This window comes from Maniola hyperantus, chromosome 7 (assembly GCF_902806685.2).
Source record: "Maniola hyperantus chromosome 7, iAphHyp1.2, whole genome shotgun sequence".
Lineage (NCBI taxonomy): Eukaryota > Metazoa > Arthropoda > Insecta > Lepidoptera > Nymphalidae > Maniola > Maniola hyperantus.
In genome coordinates, this window is record NC_048542.1 from 2,392,801 (window position 1) to 2,416,542 (window position 23,742).

Here is a 23,742-nt window from a genome sequence, read left to right on the forward strand (position 1 = left end):
TCTAGACTTACATTTACTAAGAGTATGGAATAAAGATAGGCAATTTACGCACGCGTTCTTAGACTTAATAAAGTCGAATCTCGCTTGCGGCGATTCCATCTCCATATACTTATTGCACTGATATAAGTTTTTATGTATACCCTTACACAGTGCGCATTCGCTTTGCGTCGAGGTGGTGGACTCGTTGTTCTCACACGCGACAAATGACTTGTAGGTACCTCGAGAACTAACATTCGATTTGTCCGATCTATTAATAGAATAGGTAGGTTTATTTGAGCGCTCGAGAACTTTAACGTGATATTGAATGAACTCAATAAATTGCGTGTATGACGGTATGTCGGACTGACTTGATCGCACCGTCATTTCGAAGTTTTGTATAGTTTGCGAATCTATCTTCTTTAAAGCAAGATATAAAAATATAAAATCAGTAAGATCTGGAATGTCTAACTGTTTTAAAGCGGCGATCGAAGCGGAGAATTTTTCGATAAATGTATTTAAACTATTAGCGTTATTTGTACAGTTCTTTAGTTCGAAAATATTATTTAAATAATGCGTACCTAATGCTCGCTTGTCTTGATACTTTTTTACCAAACTATCCCAAATAATATGATAGGTTTCCCCTGTAGGTACAATACCTGCAGTGAAATGCAATGCACCGTGCGATAATTTACTAATTAAATATTGAACGCGCTGTGCATCGGTTAAATTACTATTATTATGTATATTGGCCTTAAAAGATTCATAAAATAAGGGCCAATTCTCATTTTTTCCATCAAAACTTGGAATATTAATAGGCGGTAGCTTTATTTGAGGCTGAAATTGGCTATCATTGTTGCTTGTAGTTGTGGAATCATTGCAACATGATAAGATTTTATTGCGTATTCTCTTAACAGGCGCATACAAATCCTCGAAAGCATCAAGAGGCTGATAATTAGGCGGTTCTGGTGGATCTAATTTCAGCGAAATAACGTTTATTTCGTCTAATATCGATTCAAACTTTGATCGAAGTTCATCTACCGTCTCTGACTCACTCAAGAATCTTTCATTTTTTCTCGAGTCAAAATTTGAAATACCTTTAGATAGTTCATATAACCTATTCATTCGTTGAAATAGATTTTCCTTTTTGCAAATTAAAATATTTAAATGCGACGTTAATTTGTCCATTTTAACGACAAATTAACAGCAATAGTTCACAAATACAATGTTAGCTAAGATGGCGGCTAACAAAGAACAGACAATGCGTTACGAGTAATTTACGTAAATCGAGTATATATTATGACTAGAAACAATATCCTAGGTTCGAATGGACCATAAAATGGATCGGCGACGTGTAAATAGTCACTGATCCTTGGGTGCGTGTGCGAAATTAATTATAATAATTATACTGCAATAGTATGGAATTAGCGGCAATGGTATGTGCAACAAAAGACCTAGAAAAAACAACAAAATAATGCCTAAAACAGATATATACAAGGAAGAAATCACTGACCTGTTCTTATGAAATTCTCCAGGACTCCTTGAATCAGCCTTAGGGATGCGTGAGAGCGTTTCTAGATTTTCGTGCTGGTACCAATGCAAGGCCATAGGTGGCCTGCGCGCGAGCGGATGTTAGCGTGTCGTTTTTCAGACTGCGTTTTTACATATAGCGTTGACAGGTGCTCCTATGACGGGAGCGTGTGTGCGCGCGATTTGCCGCGATGCAACACCTATATAGCGTCATCTAGGGAGCTATGAATGAATTAACTAAAGAAAACGGTACAATGATTCTTTCTAGTAATAGGTGTATTAAACAATATTCTGCGTAATAATTTCCAGGTTTCTCATTGCACAACCAAAAGTAACAAAGGTTTGCGATAAATGTAAAAAAAATTCTATATTATATTTTTATTTCGCAAATGTCGACAGCATTTGTGTTACAATTCAAAACTTTGTAAAGACCGGCCTCAGGACGAAAATAAACTCATAAGTACGTAACAATAAAAATTATAACACAAGTGAACTGTCCCTCGTAAACCTATAAGTACCTGAGGCTCAGAGCAGATCGCTGCAAAGTCGCCAGAGTCGAGTGAAACGTCAAACACGCCGAGAGAAACTGAGTGTACATTTTTCATTTTAGAAAAACGTGACAACGGAGTTAATAATAGAATAGAATAGATTTTTATTCAAGTAAACTTTTACAATTGCTTTTGAATGGTCAACTAGTTTAATTTACCACTGGTTCGGAATGCCGTTCCTACCGACAAGAGCTCCTTCAAACTATGGAAGTTTCAAATTACGACGTTTTATTTCGATAGTAAGTGACATAGTTACTCTAAGTTATCGTTAACTTGAAATTTTAAACTAGGCTGTAAGATTTCAAGTTAAAAATCGTGACACAAGTCACATAATTAAAGCAATTTATAAGGAGATGTCAAAACACGACATTATCATCATCAATCAATTATTTTAGATTTGTCATTACACTGTAAAACACACACTTATTAAGTGCTGTTTCTTGCTGGCTCTTCTCAGTAGAATCTACTGAGAAGAGCCAGCAAGAAAATCTCTAAAAATCTAATTTCGAATAAGTGGTAGAATTACAGACTTAGCATAAGAGACTTAGCATAGTTGTCGTACATAAAATAAATAAATTTTGTTTTTTTTTATCATCTTAATAGTCAATACTAGTTTACTAAGTGATATATTTTACCTCAATGGTTATGATACGTCAGCTAACTTGAAGAATTACGGCCTCAATTTATTCGCTCACAACACAACCAGATATGCGTGTGGCCTTGAATATCGCGGAGAATTTGCTACCTACAAAACTTAGAGTCAAAGTTAACATTTTGAGTCAAAGTTTAGTTTACAAAAAACCGGCCAAGTGAGAGTTAGGCTCGCGCAACGAGGGTTCCGTACGGCAGTCGTATTTTTTCGACATTTTGCACGATAATTCAAAAACTATGATGCATAAAAATAAATAAAAATCTGTTTTCGATTGTACGTTTCATATGATACCCCACTTGATATAGTTATCTTAGTTCGAAAATCGAAATTACTAATTAAAAGTTCATGACCACAATTTAATTTTTCATATTAATAATTAAATAAATTCACGGTTTTCAGATTTTTCCCCGAATGTCAGCTATAAGACCTACCTACCTGCCAAATTTCATGATTCTAGGTCAACGGGAAGTACCCTGTAGGTTTCTTGACAGACCGACAGACAGACAGACAGACAGACAACAAAGTGATCCTATAAGGGTTCCGTTTTTCCTTTTGAGGTACAGAACCCTAAAAACGCATCACGTCGCTCTGCCGCAATGTACATTGAGCCTAACTTACTTAGATAGGAAAAACATTTTCCCGACCATAAATTCTTCTCTTTGTGTAAGATGTTTTATCGGAGAGTTTTAGATAGAAAGGTCAGAAATCACCTTTTAGGACAGTAATAAATGTTGTTTGTATATTATCGCAAATGATATCTTTACCTTTCGGTACAAAAAGGTAAGTACATTTTTATTCGACAGTTCTATTTATTTTAGATTCAGTTTTGTTTATTAAGTTTCGAAAAGTGCAATGGATTTTTTGATTCCTCCTATGGAACTATTTCTTATGGAACACGAATCATTCCTTATCATCATCATCATCACGATCCCGTCGCCTGCCTACTGCTGAGCACAGATCTCCTCTCATATATGAGAATTAGTTTAAGACTTTAGACCATAGTCAGCCACGCTGAGCAAGTGCGGATTGGCAGACTTCATACACCTTTGAAAACATTATGGAGAACTCTCAGACATACAGGATTCCTCTCGATGATTTTCTTCACCATTAAAGTAAATGATACCTATGTAGTTTAATTGCTTAAAACGCACATATAAATCCGCAAAAAACATAGTTCCCTATCGTCATCCTCAATTTATCATTGCAACTGCAAGTAGATATAAGAAAACTGTTGATTTTGGGTGCCAAGCATAAATCAAGTCAACCAACTTTGTAACTTTTATGAATATTGGTATTTTTAACTGTATTTTGAACAAACCTTCGAGCATTTCGGCAATGAAAGTTTATAAATTTGTTAGTGATTCTCTCAAATTGTTATAGTTTTAGGTATAATTATGTAGTTTGATTTTAATTTAGTTTGTAACGATGGGGCTGGCATATAGATTATCTGTAAAAGTCCCTTACAAAATGTCAGATTTTTTGTAACTGATCTCCGAGTTCCAATTCGTCAATCCTGATGCTGTAGACATAATACCTAGATAAACCAAGAGAATTAAGCATTTCGTGATTACAAAATAAAAATGAAATTTGAGTAAAAGTTAAGATAACTTTAACATTATGCTTAAACGTGTTAATTTATCTAAAATTGAATAATTCATTTTTACAAATTACTCTCGGCAATCTTTATTAGCGTTTACGGAAATTTTAATTACAATCTTCATTTTACGATTTTTTGAATAAAAGATGAGATAAAGGCAAGCCAATTTGATTTTTTATGCTTAAAATTTAAATTAATTTTAATTTTTAATTAACTGGGTGGTTTGGTGTTTTTAGACTTGCTTAGATTTCAGTTATTACTACTTAGATTTCTTTAAAGTAGGTAAGTATATTACTTAACTATGTAGCTTGTGCCCACGACTTTCTGCGCGTGGACTAAACACTACTACACAACCCCTATTTTACTCCTTTAAGGGTTGAATTTTCAAAAATCCTTTCTTACCGAATATATACTTACGTCCTATTAGCTATCTGCATGCCAAATTTCAGCTTGATTCGTTTAGTAGTTTGAGTTGTACGTTGATAGATCAGTCAGTCAGTCTATCAGTTTTTGCTTTTAGATAATACTAGATGATGCCCGCGACTTCGTCCGTGTGGATTTAGGTTTTTAAAATCCCGTGGGAAATCTTTGATTTTCCGGGATAAAAAGTAGCCTATGTCCTTCCCCGGGATGCAAGCTATCTCTGTACCAATTTCATCAAAATCAGTTGAACGGATGGGCCGTGAAAAGCTAGCAGACAGACACACTTTCGCATTTATAATATTAGTATGGATTAAAAAAGGAGATAAGATAATATGATAGTTATGGATGTACCTATAGCATATATTTTGTTGCAGGATTACAATGACGATATAAGGCAAGAACAAATGCTGGAAATGCAAATCCTGTCTTCACAAAACGAACAAAGGCGTCCCACACCCACTGACTCCTCGAGGAGCGGCAGTGAAGAAACGTTGCCTCTGAGGGACAATGCCAACAAACCAAGAGTAAGTAAACCATTACTTGTTGACGCCCGCGACTTCGTCGGCGTGGATTTATAAAAATCCCTTGGTAAAAAGGATACGTCCTTCCCCGGGGTGCAAGCTATCTCTGTACCAAATTTCGTCAAAATCGGTTGAAAGGATGAGCCGGGAAAAGCTAGCAGACAGACAGACACACTTTCGCATTGATAATATTAGTATTAATATGAATAATTAAATCTATCGATGTATAAGTTTTTCTTTCAATAAAGTGAAAAAATGAAATGAACAATGGTACTGATTCTGAGTACACCTAAATTTTAGAGTATTCGCATCCTCTCCTTACTAATGCATTATGAAAAGCACAGACACAGTTTGACATTTTTAAATTTAATTTAGAGCTGTCAAACCTTGTGACTTTAGCTGCCAGTCGCGAGCCTATTGTTTAAATTAGTAGCGTGCACTAAAATTTAGTCTTTAAATATAAAATTTATGTTCCGTCCTTTTGAGCAATATTAAAAAGAAAAAGATGCAAATACTTTAAATTTAGTTTAGAGAAAGACAAGAGAATCGGCGCCATTGAAGCTTTATTTATACGAAAGCATCCAAGCTTATTATTAACTAGTACCTACGTAGGTGCCTACTACAATGTTTAGGAACAATCTGAAAGTTTAATCTTCGCACAACAGGTGCTATTGAAACAAAATAGTAAATACACATTCAAAAAGGAAAACACAAAGTAAATCCTGACAGAACAATCGCTGGCAGACGGCAGTGCTTAGACTGACAACTCTATGCCACTCGGGAATTGTAGCCTTCTCTTAAAATAAAAGGAAAACAGGAAATCACAGACATTGTTGCTTTCACTACAATAAACTGAAGAAAATATCGAGTGACAGGAGTATTTATTAGAGGTTTAAAAAAACGATATATTATTTTTTCGACGTTTCGCAAGATAAATCAAAAACTGTTATGCCTAAAAATAAATAAAAACGTTTTAGAATGTACAGGTCCTTTCATATGATACCTCAGACAGACAGACAGACAAATAGACAGACAAAAAAGTGATCCTATAAGAGTTCCTTTTTTCCTTTTGACGTACGGAACCCTAAAAAGTAAACTTAAAATGAAGATAAGACTATACAAGTAATTCCTATGTAGAAACTATTTGAAATCAAAGATTAATTATTCACTATTCATCATGTCATTCGTATGACAAGGGTTTATCAGAATCGTTATCGTAACCCCGCAGTACCTTTCACGTAAAGTATCAGATATCTGTCCCTGAGATCTACCCCATGTCTACGTCTAGCCATTCAAATAAAGGTAATTCTGCTCACTGATATTTGGATTGATTTGGCGTTATCTACTGCAGAGGTTCCCAATTTTATTTGGCCATGGAACCCTAATTGATTATACTTTTTTGGCGGAACCCTAGCTGGCTATTTTGATAATGATAAATTAAATTAAATACTATGACGTTAATTATAACCTCCGTGGCGCAGTGCGTGCAGCACTGTTAGTTAGTGTTGAATTAAAAGTTGGAGGCTAGTTACCACCCTACCGGTAAAGACGTAACGCCAAGCGATTGAGCCATAGATTATCTACTATATTACTGATTGAGCGTTCCCGGTATGATGCCGTGTACAGGGCCGTCTTTAACCTGTTGGAGGCCCTGGGCACATTAGAATAATGGGGCCCCTATGATCTTGATAGAGTAGGTACCTACTATTTTCTTAGAATAGGCAAAGAAAGTAGATAATAGTCCAGCAGCCGCCGAGTGTCGGATATAAGTCACTCTTGACAAGTTAACAATCTCTATATTCGTTTGTTTGAGAGGACCTTTTTGACCTTTGATTTTATCGAAATAAATATGTTTTCGATAATAAAATATCGGTCGGTCGGTTATAGTAGGTATGGTGATTGGCAGGGATTAGTAGGCCCCTATCGATCGTGGACCCTGGGCACGTGCCCTGAGTGCCTAGTGGGAAAGAGGGCCCTGGACGTGTAGAAACCGATTAGGAGTATACTTACCGGGTAGCTTCCATCTTAGACTGCCGTGTAGGCGTGACGGAGCGGCGCGGTTATGAGTCTTTTACACAAACGTTTTATTTAGGTAACTCTCGCGCAGACCACCAATTGGGAATCGCTGATCTACTGTACCTGTACTGTACCTATCTAGATAGGCATTAGTCTATCTACATGGAAGCAAAGCGAGCTAATTTGGAAGGGGTATTAGCAGCTTTTATTTAACCTATACACCTTATCGATCGGTTTCTACATGGAATGCTAAATCGTTTGACAACTTGACATAGTTTTCGTTAGATGTATTATACCTTGTCATTTTAAGCTCGATGACATATTTAAATGGCCATATTGAAAAATGGTGATTTTGGGATGGGTCAGTTTTGTTTTCAATGTCGATTTGTTAAGGCATGTCTGCCTACATACATTGTGTAGTATTGGGCACGTTGTCTCCCAGCTTTGTGAGCCTTTAAAAAAACCTTAATTATTTCATTTTGTGTACAAATGCAAAAATGTAAGGAACGGAAAGTTATAAATCTCACTGTCTTGCGGTAAGATGAGAAACGGCCGTAATGAATGCAAAAATAAAGATGCAAATTAATGATGCATGCTTAGCATAATTAACTTAGCAGAGGTTATTAATTGTTTCCTCTTCCTCACCAGGTGTTATAACGTTTTCATTTTCGTTATTACCTAATTTAGGATTTCATTATATTATGGGATATTAAAGACTTGAGGATGCCCGCGACTTTGTCCGCGTGGATTTAGGTTTTTAAAAATCCCGCGGGAACTCTTTGGTTTTTCCGGGATAAAAAGTTGCCTATGTCAATTTCCGGGATGCAAGCTACCTCTGTAGCAAATTTCATATAAATCGGTTAAGCGGATGGGCCTTTAAGTATCCCATGGGAGCTCCTTGTTTTTCCAAGATAAAAGTAGCCTATGTCTTCCCCTTGGATGTAAGCCAACTCTGTACCAAATTTCATCAAAATCGGCCGTGAAAAGCTAGCAGACAGTCAGTCAGACAGACAGACACACTTTCGCATTTATAATATTAGTATGGATAGCCTAGTGAATACTGAAACCGTACTTCTTATTTTTTAACTGTAAGCCCAAATACTAATTTTCATGGATATAACTTGAAACAAAAAGACGGAATTTTATACAAGCTTTCCCTTTTGCGGATCGAATTATTAAATTCCTTTCTTAGTAAATGCCTACGTTATCAAAAGACCCTGTAGTACGCGACACGTCGAGATGATAATTGGGGTTGGGACGCCCCGTACACCCGCACAGCCCCCGCGCTAACCCTATGCGGAATAGCGCTGCGGGTGATGACGTGCGGGGTGTCCTCCCGCCTCATACCCCGCTTGCGATCTCGACCTGTCGCGTACTATACTTAACTGTCAAAATTTCAATTTTCAAGTTTCTGACTAACTCTGACTTAGGCTGTGCGTAGATATTCCATTAGTTATTCAGGAAAATCTTTATATGTACGGATAGATTATATTATAGTTAACCAAAAGATTTATTAAAACAAAGAAGATACAGATACACATTGGCAATCTTTTGGTGTAAACACTTGTCTCTGACTCGGGTTACAATTACAGCCCGCAACTTTACTCACTAGTAACATAATATATTATTCAACAGTTACCAACCACACCCCTACCACCCGCACAGCCGGCTTTGCCTCTCGCCGTGAACCACACGAACGCACGCGACTTCTCTTCCCCCGCACCGACCCCGGCGCCCGAGCACCTCTCCCATCATCAGGTAAAACAAACACAAACCATACTTTATACAATTATCATCATCATCATCACTTTAACCCGTCGCCAGCGTACTATACTGAAGACGGTTCTTCTCCGAGAATCCGAAGGGTTCTCTGTACGCTGCTGGACAAGTGCAGATAGGCAAACTTCACATGCTTTTGAGAATATTATGGAGAATAATGGTGTTTCGGACACTCATACTCAGCTCTATGGGAATTATTGTAACCATGAATATTTAGTTTGACTGGGCTATATTGAAAGTAATGTTCTGCCATACTTGCCGAAATTTTCCGAAAAAAGCTTTAAAACTGCTTTCTAGGCCGTGTATTTATAGCACTTTCCAAATATACGAAGCATTTATCTTAATGCGTCACACGTCTACAAACTGTACTACGTACCTACATCCCAATGCAAACGCCAGAGAGAAGGGATTTTTTTCTTTTTACGCTGAGAAAAACAGTTTCCACATATCTTTGAAACTGTCTATTTCTGAAATTCAAATTCTTGAACATCTTTTTGCTTTTAGACCTCAATAAAATTTTCTTCGCCGTATCACGCTTAAGAATCGAAATCTAGTTATCTAATATCAGCTGTTGTCAATCTATAATCAGTTTTACGATAATGTAAAGCTGTGGTTGAGGTGTACGACGGAAGGATCTAGGAAACCACCGCAATAGGTAATAATAAAGAAATCAAGAGATCGTAGACCAAAAAGACCAGACTCAAATCAGCCGAAAACGAAATCGAAAAGTATGATAACTTTTTGAAATTAATTTGTCACTGAACAAAGTCTCAATTGTTCTCCATCTTTTCCTTTTATATTCCTTGATTCAGCAGGGCGATTGTCTAAAACCTGCATCAATCATTATTACAATCTTAATTGTTCTGATTGGCTGAATTTGTGCGATCTTGTTGCAACAATGCATTGTAGCCAATAGTGAGCGAGCATTAACCAATCAGAGATGATTGCGATCGTGACATTGTAGCTGTCAAACAACCGCGGTAGGGCCACCGATCTTATGATTGTAAACTGTGGTAGGTGATCAGTAAACGCCAGTGTAAGTTGACACTTATGATCTCGTGTTACTGTAGCAGCTGGCTCCGAGTCACGCGGGTCACAGCGTGCTGGTCAGCGGGGGCGTGATACAGCAACCGCCTACGCACCACTTGCTCACACAAAACACCATATTGGGTGAGTTTACTGTCACATACTATTTGTTATTTACATCATAAGTCCCGCAAATTGATATTGCGCTCGAGCCATGTCTCATTAACATCGAAATTACGTCATCTTGACGTCAGCTGAAATAGAAATATATCATCGGCTCAAAACTTCAGTCTAGTGCTGACGAACGTCACTAAAATAGCGGCCACGCGCATTAGCAATTTGCGGGATTTATAGGTAGTATAATTTGCTTCTTTATATCGACAAAATCGTTATAAAAATAAACAAAATAAATACAGAACAAACCTTCAATTTAATTTGTTCTACTTTAATAATATCAACTAACTTATTAATTATCTTCATATACCTACTCTACCTTATGACCTTTATTTAGTGCATTAAATATGAGTATATTATTATCTCTAGTGCTTTTACTACCGTATGAAAAACATGTTCTTTAATAAATTGATTTTCGAGTTATTAAAACTACTTATTATTAGATAAAATTTTCCATTTTTCCTAAAACTAATTTCTGGTTTACGATTTTCAAAGTTTGACTAATTTATTTCATGTTCCAAATTATCTGTTCTTTCAAATTTTTAATTTGTTAGCATGAGTGTTAATTGCAGTACTAACATACTAAAATACTAACTCACTAACCAGGTGGTGCTGACATACTAGGTCTGAGCAGTCCAGTGTTAGGGGGCATGCTGCACGCACACCCGGCACTGCGCGGCGTGAAGCCCGCCGCGGTGCACGCGCTCGCGACGCAAGGTCGGTACGTCTCTATTTACCTAGCACTTTATTACTGATACTGACCAAGTGGTGCTGACATACTAGGTCTGAGCAGTCCCGTGTTAGGGGGCATGCTGCACGCACACCCGGCACTGCGCGGCGTGAAGCCCGCCGCGGTGCACGCGCTCGCGACGCAAGGTCGGTACGTCTCTATTTACCTAGCACTTTATTACTGATACTGACCAAGTGGTGCTGACATACTAGGTCTGAGCAGTCCCGTGCTAGGGGGCATGCTGCACGCACACCCGGCATTGCGTGGCGTGAAGCCCGCCGCGGTGCACGCGCTCGCGACGCAAGGTCGGTACGTCTCTATTTACCTAGCACTTTATTACTGATACTGACCAAGTGGTGCTGACATACTAGGTCTGAGCAGTCCCGTGCTAGGGGGCATGCTGCACGCACACCCGGCATTGCGTGGCGTGAAGCCCGCCGCGGTGTACGCGCTCGCGACGCAAGGTCGGTACGTTTCTATTTACCTAGCACTTTATTACTGATACTGACCAAGTGGTGCTGACATACTAGGTCTGAGCAGTCCCGTGCTAGGGGGCATGCTGCACGCACACCCGGCATTGCGTGGCGTGAAGCCCGCCGCGGTGCACGCGCTCGCGACGCAAGGTCGGTACGTCTCTATTTACCTAGCACTTTATTACCGACACTGACTAAGTGGTGCTGACATACTAGGTCTGAGCAGTCCAGTGCAAGGGGGCATGCTGCACGCACACCCGGCACTGGGCGGCATGAAAAATACCGCGGGGCCCGTGCTAGCAATGCAAGGTCGGTAGTTGTTCGTAGTGCCTGGGTATAGCGCGAGGTAGTCATATGCTTCCTGTGACGATAATTTACCTGGGGTTCGCCAGCTAAAAGCCATGAGGGCGTGCTGCCTTCATGGATTTAGGCCTTCGGGATTGATCTCAGTCCGATAGTGCTCTCCGTGCTGCGGGCAATAGGGTCGCCCGCAGCACGGAGCAGCAATAGGCATAATATGAATTATGACACCATCCCGTCGCTCGTGGATGGTGTCATATTATGTCCAGTAAGCATCGTCGTCATTCGTTTGCCACGCTAGTATGGCGATCGCAAATGTTCTCGAGGCACCAGGTATATGTATTATTGACTCTAACCAAGTGGCGATGACAAACTAGGTTCAAGCATTTTTTTTTCTTGCTGATCTACTATCCTCATTCATTTACTTTCGTACAGTTTTAAAAAATTAAGTACCTACTACCTACTTACTTTTATTTTTTAATTCATTTCAGAGAGAGATTCTGAATACGACAGTATTCAGAAACTTATTCACGTAAAAGTTTTGTGCTACCTTACTTTCACATTAACGGTATCACTATCATTATGAATATTAACTTCCTTGTAGGTAAAATAATATGATGCAGTAAAATTTTATACGAGGAGCGCATAAAGTTTCGCTCGTGAAACTGACATACATCAAAGTTCTAAAGTTTCTGAATACTTCCTTACAACTAATGACTAAACTTGGCACAGTTTGGTCCTTCTAAAAGTAGGGTTAGTCATTAAACCGATAACAATCTTCCCCCTTCAACAATAAAGGTCTTGGCACATATAAAATTCAAGTTTTAGACGACACAGCTAAGGAGCATTAAAATTCAAATTACTCTAGCCATTAAACACTGCAGTTCCATTTAACGCTGTTTTAGATTTATTCAAGCCACGTTTTATTCATCCTGCCTTTTCCCTATTTCATTTGGAGTCAGTTTCTTATTTATCCTTGGCAAATATTAAAAATATTTCTTCTTCTAGAAACCACAGACAATTCAATTCACAAAGTTTAAGCCGGAACTGTTATGGGTATGTACTATAGCGGGTCGTGGTGGTTACAACCGATATGTTTCTGACACGACGCATAAGAAACATATCGGTTTTCAATTTTCATACATTTAGTTTAGTATAGTTAAAGACACAACACGATACGCCACTACAATACCTAATATAATAATATTATGTTTCTAACCATAGTAGGTACTAAACTTGCCACTTGCCAAGGTCTGATTACAGTTCCAGCGAAATAGCAATTTGCGGGACTTATACCCCCTACATCATTACTACAAATTACTTTAGGTACCTCTTTATTACTTGGACTGTAGACACGTTGAATACAACAAACACATCACAGTGGTCATGATAAATTCCAAAACGGTCGCGGTTTTAGATGAAAATTGTTTGCAATCCCCAAATAGTTAGTCCAAATACGTTTGAAACGGTGTTTCCCTTTGCCGATCCAAGTTGTGCCGCTGACCACAATCCGCTTTGTACGCTTTGTAACCATTTGTTTTGAGTAACAGTATGCTTAGCATGGGATCTTACATCTCACCCTACGTTGATAGAAATCGAGTGACGAAATACTTCAGCGTTAAAGTAAAATAAACTTCGATCAACACATTTTAAACACGTCCATATGACTGTAGCCAGCACTCCTAGCGTAAACCTTGTGAAATTAAAATCAGTAGAGCTGATTTTTTTAGCTTGAAAAATCAATAGACGGTCGGAAACACAAGGTGCTGCTAGAAATAGCGATATTAGGTGGACAGACGACATCAAACGAGTCACATAGAGCCGCTGGATTTAAACGCCGCAAGACAGTGGCGTGTGGAAATCCTTACAAGCGATATTTTATATCCAGCCGTGGGCGTCTATCGGTTGATAATGATGATGATTATCGTGAATTTTTGACTTTAAATCGATGACTTTTAGGCACGTATATTTCATTCTAACGTTATTGTGTTTCGACGCGAATTCTATCAGCGTCGGTGAGTTATAAAAACTTATACTAGGTACACAGACTATCTTGTGATTGATATCAAAATCACTGCACTGTTTGAGTTTGTTCTGCTTTTGTGATTTAATTAAACGTCGCGTATGACGGCTTTGTCATCGAGGGAGGCAGAAAAATAAATCCTACGAATTCTCCGTATGCTACGAGAAAATTGGCATTCGCTTAAATAACAAAAACGATAGTTCTTCACATTTTTCAAGTAATTTTATAGACCACCAGTCAGGCTGTCTTTTAAATCTTAATATTAAATAGTAGGTATAGATTGTATTGACTAACTTTTTAAAGTTGGGTCTAAACACCTTTCAAGTCTATCTTATCCAAATGGTTAACACATAGACCAAGACATACCGAAAAATGATGTAAAGTTCTGGTACGATTCTAGAGTATAAAATCTAGACTGACTGACTGACTAATTTATCAATGCACAGCTCTCAACCTACCTATTGGACGGATCGGGCTGAAATTTGCTAATATGACGTAGACATCTGCTAAGAAAGGATTTTTGAAAATTCAATCCCTAAAGGAGTAAAATAGTGGTTTGAAATTTGTGCACTCTACGCTGACGAAGTTATGAGCATAAGCTAGTGAAGATATCAAGTTATGGAAGTCTTTCCTTATCCTCATCACGTTGGAAAGTGATACATTTATTCATAAACTAGCTTATACTCGCGACTTCGTCCGCGTGGAGTACACAAATTTCAAACCCCTATTCACCCCCTTAGGGGTTGAATTTTCAAAAATGCCCACGTCATAATAGCTATCAGAATGCCAAATTTCAGCCCGATCCGTCCAGTAGCAGTAGCTGTGCGTTGATAGATCAGTCAGTCAGTCAGTCACCATTTCCTTTTATTTATTTAGATTTCTATCTGAAAATCGCTGTAGGTACTTCTCACTTGTTCCGGCCTTTAAAAAGAAGGCTCGAACGATTGTTCGAACTTCAAAAACGATAAAATTCGCCGCAAATTTTCCCGCGTGATGAGAAAATCGGTTGCGGTACAAACTACAAGAAAACAGCTGATTTACCTTTACAAACTATTTGATGTCTTCTTCATTGGCAGAAAACTACTTGAAAACTAACCTTCCAGCCCACTTCTTAACACTTCAAGAAATAAACAAGTTAAGAACTTTACTGGAAGGTTTCTTCCTTTGTTAGCAAGGTACATAATGACTGCCCATTTTTCTCAATGGCTGCCAAACTCAAATTCAAATCATTATTTCAAAGTAGGTACTATTGTACCCTTTTTGATGACGGTCGTTGGATTTGTAGGATGGTTATTGTGGCGATAATTAATTACGTAAACTTAAAACTAGAGCTACGACGGTTTCTATAACATGCTCTGGTCTTTTACCTGACCAATTACCTTCGAATTGTCATTCGTTAGACTCTTGTACATTAATAATAATAATAAGGTCTATTTCAACGTCTTCCAGTCCTTACAATATGGTTTAAATAAAGACATCAAGAATTAGAACTTCCTACTTACATGGCTTTATCTATCTCATAAAGTTATAACACTTACATAAAAAATCTTCATGTAATTTTAAAAAATCGCGTTCCGCAATGTACCATTGCCCCTCACTTCGCATTTCTCAAAATAGGTCCAGAAATAACTCACTGCGCTGGTTCAAGGTCAGAGCTATTTTTAATTGAAACCAAGCTTAGCTAAAATTCATAACAATAGTTACAAAAAAGAAATTAATAAAAACTCGTCATACGCTCAGCTTATATCTTGGACCATAGACTTGTTCTCCGAGAGTCGTTTCGAGTCTTTTGTTCGGGTGATATTTCGCAGATATCGTGATTCTTGACGCATTATATCCACCGCAGAATGAAATACACGAGACGTTTGTTTACGCGTGCCGCGGACTAATGGCGAATTATAGACCTTTGTTTGCGGATTTATGACGTCATAACTGCCGTTATGGGCACTACAGTCTTCACTGGTTAGGAAAATTGAGATGGACTAAAGACTGGTGTTGTTATGATTTCTGACAATCTAAAAAATTAACTTCCTACTGTATATTTGTATTTGTGAAGACGGAAAATATTGCTTATTTTGTCTATAACTTCTTCTACCACTCATCCTTACCTTCCTCCTTACTTGTTTATACCTACTCTATTTTCATCCTATTAAGATACCCGGGTACTTCTAGTATACTAGTACCTACTTAGCATGCTAGGAGGTCGCAAACCATTCGATTTTTATTCATAGCGGGAAAGGAAACTCGTTTCACTTCCTAAATCATTTCTTGAAACTGGCATGCCAACTACAGGCATATACCCTATTGACAAAAAATGCCAGAACCTGGTATGGCAACTGGCCAGCGTCTGGCATACCATCTGCACTCTGCAGGCACGTGTACACCTTAGGGCTTGTCTGCAGGTGCGGGTGGGGCGGGTGGCGCGAGCGGGCGCAAGCGGCCGCTGCTGGGCGCGCGGGCCGCCATGTCGCCGACTAAGCGCGCCGTCATGACACTGCTGGCCCGCGCGCGCGCCGCCACGCACAAGCACGCGCCACAGTGGCCCGCGCCGCACGAGTGAGTCCACGCCTTTATGCTATCCCCCGTGCTTCTGTGTGACCCCCGCCTAACCCGTGCCTGTCATTTCATGCATGCATTTTAATCTTGCGCGTAAAAGTGTTCACCTACTGTGTGTGTGTGGGTAAGGTGACCGACGCGCGTACCGCCACATACAAGCATGCGCCGCAGTGGCCCGCGCCGTACGAGCGAGTCCAGGCTTTTATGTTGTAGGCCCGGTTCGTGTGACCCCCGCCTTACCCGTGCCTGTCATTTCATGCATGCATTTTTAATCTTGCGAAGTGTCATGACGCTTCTGACCCACGCGCGTACCGCCCACATGCGCACGCGCCGCAGTGGCCCGCGACCGCGCGCGCCGTACGAGTGAGTCCACGCTTTTAAATGTTGTAAGCCCGATTTGTGACTCCCGTGCCTGTAATTTCATGCATGCATTTTAATCCTTGCTCTCGTCGCACGAATTAGGCCAATACTGAATGTATGTGATTGTGATTTTTAACCGACTTCAAAAAAAGGAGGAGGTTCTCAATTCGTCGGAATCTTTTTTTTTTTTTTTTATGTATGTTCCCCGATTACTCGAAGACGCCTGGACCGATTTTGAAAATTCTTTTTTTGTTTGAAAGGGTATACTTCAAAGTTGGTCCCATTTAAATTTGGTGAAGATCTGATGAACATCTTCGAAGATAGATACTGGAACTCCTCAACGGATAAGAGTAAATTGCTCGCGTAACGGATAAGAGTAATAAACAGTAGATTTTAACCAGTCATAGCATAATTCCATGGGGCCACTAATAATTGTGAAATAAAAAACTTTTACAAAAAAAATAAAAACCGACTTCGATACACAAACACTAAAAATTGAAAAATAATTTAATTTATTACCGAATATATTATGTATACAAGAGTTAATATAGAATATTTTTTGGGGTCGGTGCCAATGAGGTGCCATTGTGGAGTCTCATAAAAATATGAAGTCTAGACGATTCGCGCAGCTAAAGCTAATTGGCACCGGCACCAAAAAGTATTCTATATTAACTCTTGTATACATAATATATTCGGTAATAAATTAAATTATTTTTCAATTTTTTGTGTTTGTGTATCGAAGTCGGTTTTTATTTTTTTTTTCTGATTTAATTTTGTTTTTTTTACAATGAAACAAAAGCTTAATTTGCTAATTAATTTAATTAGATTTTTTTATCCGACAACAATAATAATTATTGGTAATCATCGCTGACTCATTACCGAGCACGGGTCTCTCCTCAGAATGAAAAGGGTTCGGCCACACTCCACCACGCTGACCAAGTGCGGATTGACAAACTTCACATACCTTTGAGAGCATTATGGAGAACTCTCAGGCATGCAAGTTTCCTCACGATATTTCCCTTTACTGTTGAGTGTTATTCAACTGCTTATAATGCATATCATAACTCCGATGAGATAGAGGTGCGTGCTTGGAATCGAACCCCCTGACCTCCCGAATACTTCGTTACTAAGTCTTAACCACTATAGGCTATCACGGCATTTTGGTAAAACAATTGCAAATAAAGAAATTAACTTGAAAATCTTTTATATATAAGTACTTAGTATATTTCTACGGCTATAATCACGTATCCAGTCGACGTTAGCCCGACTAGTTTCGAACCCATCCGGGGTCCTTTATCAAGGGGGTCAGTTCGCGCACGCGTCGCGTTTAAGACTGGATACGTGAGTATAGCCGTAGAAATATAGTATATATAATGGAAATCTAAATATATAAAAGGAAAAGGTGACTGACTGACTGACTGACTGACTGACTGATCGATCTATCAACACACAGCTCAAACTACTGGACGGATCGGGCTGAAATTTGGCATGCAGATAGCTATTATGACGTAGGCATCCGCAAAGAAAGGATTTTTGACAATTCAACCCTGAAGGGGTGAAATAGGGGTTTGAAATTTGTGTAGTCCACGCGGACGAAGTCGCGAGCAAAAGCTAGTCACTCATAATAGTCTAAACGCTGAAAATCTTTTTTTTACAGACACACAACACTACTTCCGCTTATAAGAGATGACTTCATGGGCGGCGTCGGCGTCAACATCAACCTAGCATAATGAAATGATCTAGTCGAATCTAATTATGTACTAAATAAATTATGTATAGAGATAAACGTTACCTTGCTTGAACCTTTGATGTGTAAAAAAACAAAATTGCTTTGCAAGCAAATTCGGAATAAAAAGAGGAAAAACCATCATGCAAGGTTTCTGAAAGGGCCCCATAATAGAGTTACTGTAACTCACTGTACATCAGTTCTTGCAATTCACGAAGGCTAGTGAACTGTACTTGTGGTGACGTCGTTTACATTGCGTAAGTGTGCGTGCATGTCGGACCAATCAGTCGCGAGCAAGCGCTGTCAAACGCACACATTTAGTGTACCTTACGTATACCGATACGACTTAAACACAAGCATATGAGTCAGTGGCCTTCGTGAAATGCAAGAACTATACTAATAGTGGCTCATGCCCGCGACTTTGTCCGCGTGGAATTAGGTTTTTATAATCCCGTTGGAATTCTTTGATTTTCCGGGATAAAAATCAGCCTATGTCACACTCCAGGTCTTTATGGTTTAGGTCTTCACCCATGCACAAAATCACGTCAATCCGTTGCACCGTTGCGCCGTGATTGAAGGACAAACTAACAAACAAACACACTTTCGCATCTATAACAAGGGTACTAATACAAGCAGATTCCTCCTCCCTTGCAGGGTTGTTGTTATTATTTGGACTTACAGTTCGTTCTTATTGATACAGTGACCCCTTTAAGACCTTTAAGACTTTGCATAAGTACGAATTTGTCCGTCTAGGTATTTACTAAATTCGGGAACCTGTAGCACTCCCCAATCCCCACTATTCTCTAGTAGAAAACTACCTTCCCGTGCACCTAAAAAAAATTAAATGATAAAAAACATACCTACAGAGTTTTTTTTTAATTGCCACAATGGCGGAGCATTTGTGTTATTACAAAGTATATTTTATTTCTAGCATTCATAGTAAATTATTTATACTAGATAACACTATAATGTACATAGTATATAATTAAACCCTAATTTTAAGAGATACTATGTTTTTGTTGGACATTTCACATGTCACTCATCATTCATCGATTAAATTTTAAATCAAACACAAAATGACAAATATTTTAACAATAGTTAACCAATTCTTTAATTGTAAGGGTTCGTTCAGATAGACCGACTCGGAAAGCGTTTTTGTTTCACACAGACCGGGGAACCCGCGCCGGTCTATCTGAACGAACCCCAAGGATACCTACTACATCATGATCAACCCATCGCCGGCTCACTACAGAGCACGAGTCTCCTCTCAGAGTGAGAAGGGTTTTGGCCATAGTCTACCACGCTGGCCATGTGCGGATTTGTAGACTTCACACACCTTTGAGAACATCATGGAGAACTCTCAGGTATGCAGGTTTCCTCGCAAAGTTTTCCTTCACCGTTAAAGCAACACATTGAAAAGACATAACTTTTAAAGTGACATTTGAAAAGTTAGAGGTGCGTGCCCAGGATCGAAGCCCCAACCTGCGATTAGAAGGCGGACGTTCCTACCACTAGGCTATCACAGCTTTTTTACCTAGGTACCTACTACATAGGCGAATGATAATATCATATCTCTCCTAAGAAATTGTTATAATATGAAAGATAGTACCGATAACTCTCAAGAAAATCTTAGTACCCTATTAAAGGAGCCAAATATCTCAATACAGATAAGACCTCTCGAGCAAAAGCCGTAATCGCACATTGATTTTCGATTAAACGGCTGAGAAAAGCTTAATAAAAAGTTCCAGACGTCTAAATTACCCTTGGCACTCTTCAGTACAGTCATCTTCATTTATAGAAGACCTTGACAAAAATAAATGACAAATATTTACGAAAAATAGCCAATACACTAAAAGAAATTTTAAGTTTCCTTCAGTTTTCTCCTTCCAAAAGCGTTTTCTTTAAAAAAAAATTGAATTCCTGATTATTTGCGAGGGATTGCAAATCTAGGAAAAAAGTGTCTTTTTTTATTTAAAAACGTAAAGTAAGATATAGTACTTATTTAAAAGTAAAAAGGTATTTATATTGACTAATCTAACACTTGCCCGAATTTTTATTGTTACCACATTTATTGAACCCAAGATATCTGAGGGTAATCATACACATTGTTCACTCTTGACAAACGCTGGGATTGCCATGTAAGTAATTAGCTCTATATACAAACACTAAAGAATCTCTGAGCAATTATCTACTAGCAGTCTTTAGATAAACATACGATACTCCGCTTTTTTTTCAGTAGAAACTCAAATGTCTTAATTTAATTTAATTCAGTCAATTTTTAAGAAACCCCAATAATTATAAGCTTTTACTTAGAAGATAATTAAAGGACCACGGTGTTTTTTAATCCTACGCCTTCTATAGAAATAGATGTAAATAATAAATACAATATATCATAATAAATAATTATTAAATAACAATTATTTAAGGAATTTAGTTAAGACGTTACAGACGAAAAAATATAATATCTTAGCGAAATTATAGTTCATATTAAATTATATTAATATTACTAATATTTAATAGTAAATGCGTTAATATTTAATGTTATGTTAATAGATATCTAAAGATGTTTAAACATAATTTATGAGTAAATAAATAATTAATGTAAGTAAAGAATATAATATAATGCACACAGAGCACATTTTATTCAAAAATAATCCGTTTATAAAAATAAAGTTTTTAATATGAAACACATGCACTTAAAGTGTTATTTGATGTCATAAAAATATTGTCAATAGGTTGTCGCCCACTTTATAATAAATTTTGATATGTACATACAACGTGACTTTAATTTTTTACCAATCTAAACTATTTTACTATCGTTTTGAAAGATACATCTTACTTTAATTTGTTCCCATAGATACTTTAAGGTGGTCGAAAATCTTTGAAATCAAGTAAGATACAAAAATATTTTTGATTTGGAAAACTATTTAATGTGAATTTAATTTTATATATTTTCTAATAAAAATTTCATCATTCAATAAAATATTTTTAAAGATAATAATTCACATTAAATTCTTACCCGAACTTGTCACAATATATTATCGTACCATAAATCATAATATTATAATAATTACATGATGATAATTACATACATTTGATTAATATACATTTAAAATTGAGGTAAGATTTTAAAAAGAAAGAAAGAATTTTAAAATGTTTTTTCTGATTAAATTAATGTTATATCATAAAGTAAAATTTTCGCATAAATTAAGATTCATATATTTATAAATTTTAATAATCTTAACTAATAATTAATTAATATTATCATTCATTAAAAAAATATTTGCCTGTACCTCGTCTGTGTTTTGTGATCTAGGTAGAAAAACAATTAATTTTAATAAAAACGGTTTTGTATGATTTTTCGTTAGTGAGTAGCAGTCAAAAATAAATAAAAAATTGATGTAAGTAATACTTGGTACTAATAATAACTCTTATTTCATTATGCTTGAGTTACTTTTCAAGATGGCTCTCAGTTAAATAAATGAATCACATAATGTGGGTTGATTTTAAGTCATTAGTAGATATAAATGTGCAAACTTCGTGAAATAAGCCCGCGTACAGTCAGAGCGAAAGAAAGTAGGTATATAGGCTTACGAAATATGATAGAGAAAGAGTATGTATGGACGATAAAGCGAAAGCGAACGGTTTGAAGAGAAACCTACGCTTGCTTTTGACTGTGCTCCGCTTTGTGCGGCGGGTTCTTTAGATTCGTTAATGTTCAGATTACGTGGACACAACCAGTGAAAAAGAGTCAGAGCGTACGGTGTCCATCGCCGATATTCAGTTTTGAATTTAGAAAAAAAATTGTTTCTAAAAAAATGTTCTACACAGGACTAAGGACTGTAGCATATTTTTCATAAATATCAGTTTTTCTAAATTCCTAGCCCTTTTTAGCAAAAGAACAGCAGCACTATTCTCCTCTGTTTGCTTTCTTTCACTCTGTCTGTATCTGCCATAACATAGGTTCATTCGATGTTCTAATTTGTAATTTTTACATCAGGGCACAAGTGCTCATTGGCAGAGAAAGATCAACATCCTTAATTAATTTAGATGTTTATTTTTGTGTACTCTGTGTCGAAATCATCGAATAATAATGTTTTATCAACTAAGTATATCATCATTATCATTTAAAGGTCATAACTTTAACTGTTATGATCTTTAAATTGATTTTTAAATTAATCGCTATGTGTAAACCTAAACAATATTTTAAAATTTCACCAATAAAAATGGATGGCTAAGAGTGTACATAGACGGGCTCCATTTGGACTGCAAGCCGTCTTCAAAATTGGCGAGTTAATGTATCGTGCTGCATGCAAGTGCCGACTGACTGCGCAGTCCGCTTGCAGTACAGTGTGCCCGACTGTCCGTACAGGGGTCTACCTACTAGAACTTCGCGCCGCCTGACTGCACGTTGACTGCTATCTGCAATTTCGCAGCTTTGGCTTGCAGTCCAATAGACCCTGTCTGTGTAAACCTTTAGTAAGTATTGATTAACTTGAGATATATTAATTTAAGTCCTATGTAGTGAGCGAAGAACTTTGTTTTTAAAACATCTGATAAATTAAATTTATAATTTTGTCATATCAACCATTATTTTATACGTTACATGCACTGATATTATAGAAATAAAGAAATCGAATAGACTTAGTGTACTTTTATTTTAGCCATAAATCTTATACTTTTAATAGTTGACTATTGGCAGATAAGTAATAATGCAGTCTAAGATAAAAATGATGGAAGCTAGCTAACGTGGAATAGATGTGGCAGATACTTGGATTGATCTAGTTTCTAGGACGTCGTACCGAAACCCTTACTAATTTAATGGCGACACAGCTTCACAAGTAGGATGGTAACTAGCCATGGCCGAAGCCTCCCACGAGTAGAGTGGGTTTCCCTTCTACAGACAATCTAGAAATCCATTTTTTACCCGTAGTCCGGTTCAGTATAGCGGTCACCACAGCATCAGGAAAATCGGAAAAACCTAGGGGTTTATTAAAATCCATTCCAATCCAATCCTTCCTTATAATAAAAAAATTCACGAAGTATCATGTTATTACGATAACTAAGTGTATGGTAGACTAACATTATTCGAGTCGTCAAACCTGTAACTAGCCGATAATAAAACTCATGAAACTAGCCGAAAATGTTATCACCACTTTATTAGCTTGTAAAGTTAGCTGTTATAGCACAGTTATAGTTATTACGGTACTTAGATGGCTAATACAGTGTAATGATCACATAACTATCATTGTTACTATTTGAACACTAGCTTAAGGCTGCCTGCCCACTGGTGCGGAGCGGAGCGGAGATGTGTATAGTTAACCAATCAGAG

General features: G+C 37.6%; 1 protein-coding gene across 11 annotated transcripts in view; it reads left to right on the forward strand.

The window, feature by feature from the left end:
* The window catches only part of LOC117983826 (KH domain-containing, RNA-binding, signal transduction-associated protein 2-like), a 224,938-nt gene extending 201,885 nt beyond the window's left edge, over positions 1–23,053 (forward strand). For 6 of the 11 annotated variants that reach the window (XM_069499793.1, XM_069499799.1, XM_069499797.1 and 3 more), the window contains 5 exons: positions 5,101–5,250; positions 8,899–9,021; positions 10,113–10,212; positions 16,171–16,324; positions 18,342–23,053. In XM_069499793.1, coding sequence (XP_069355894.1) covers positions 5,101–5,250; positions 8,899–9,021; positions 10,113–10,212; positions 16,171–16,324; positions 18,342–18,414 — 600 coding nt within the window. In that variant the 3' untranslated portion in view covers positions 18,415–23,053. Of the gene's footprint in view, positions 1–5,100; positions 5,251–8,898; positions 9,022–10,112; positions 10,213–10,848; positions 11,119–16,170; positions 16,325–18,341 lie in introns of all 11 variants that reach the window. The other 5 variants (XM_069499802.1, XR_011236947.1, XR_011236948.1 and 2 more) reach the window with 5 other exon arrangements.
* The last annotated feature ends 689 nt before the right edge of the window (positions 23,054–23,742 follow it).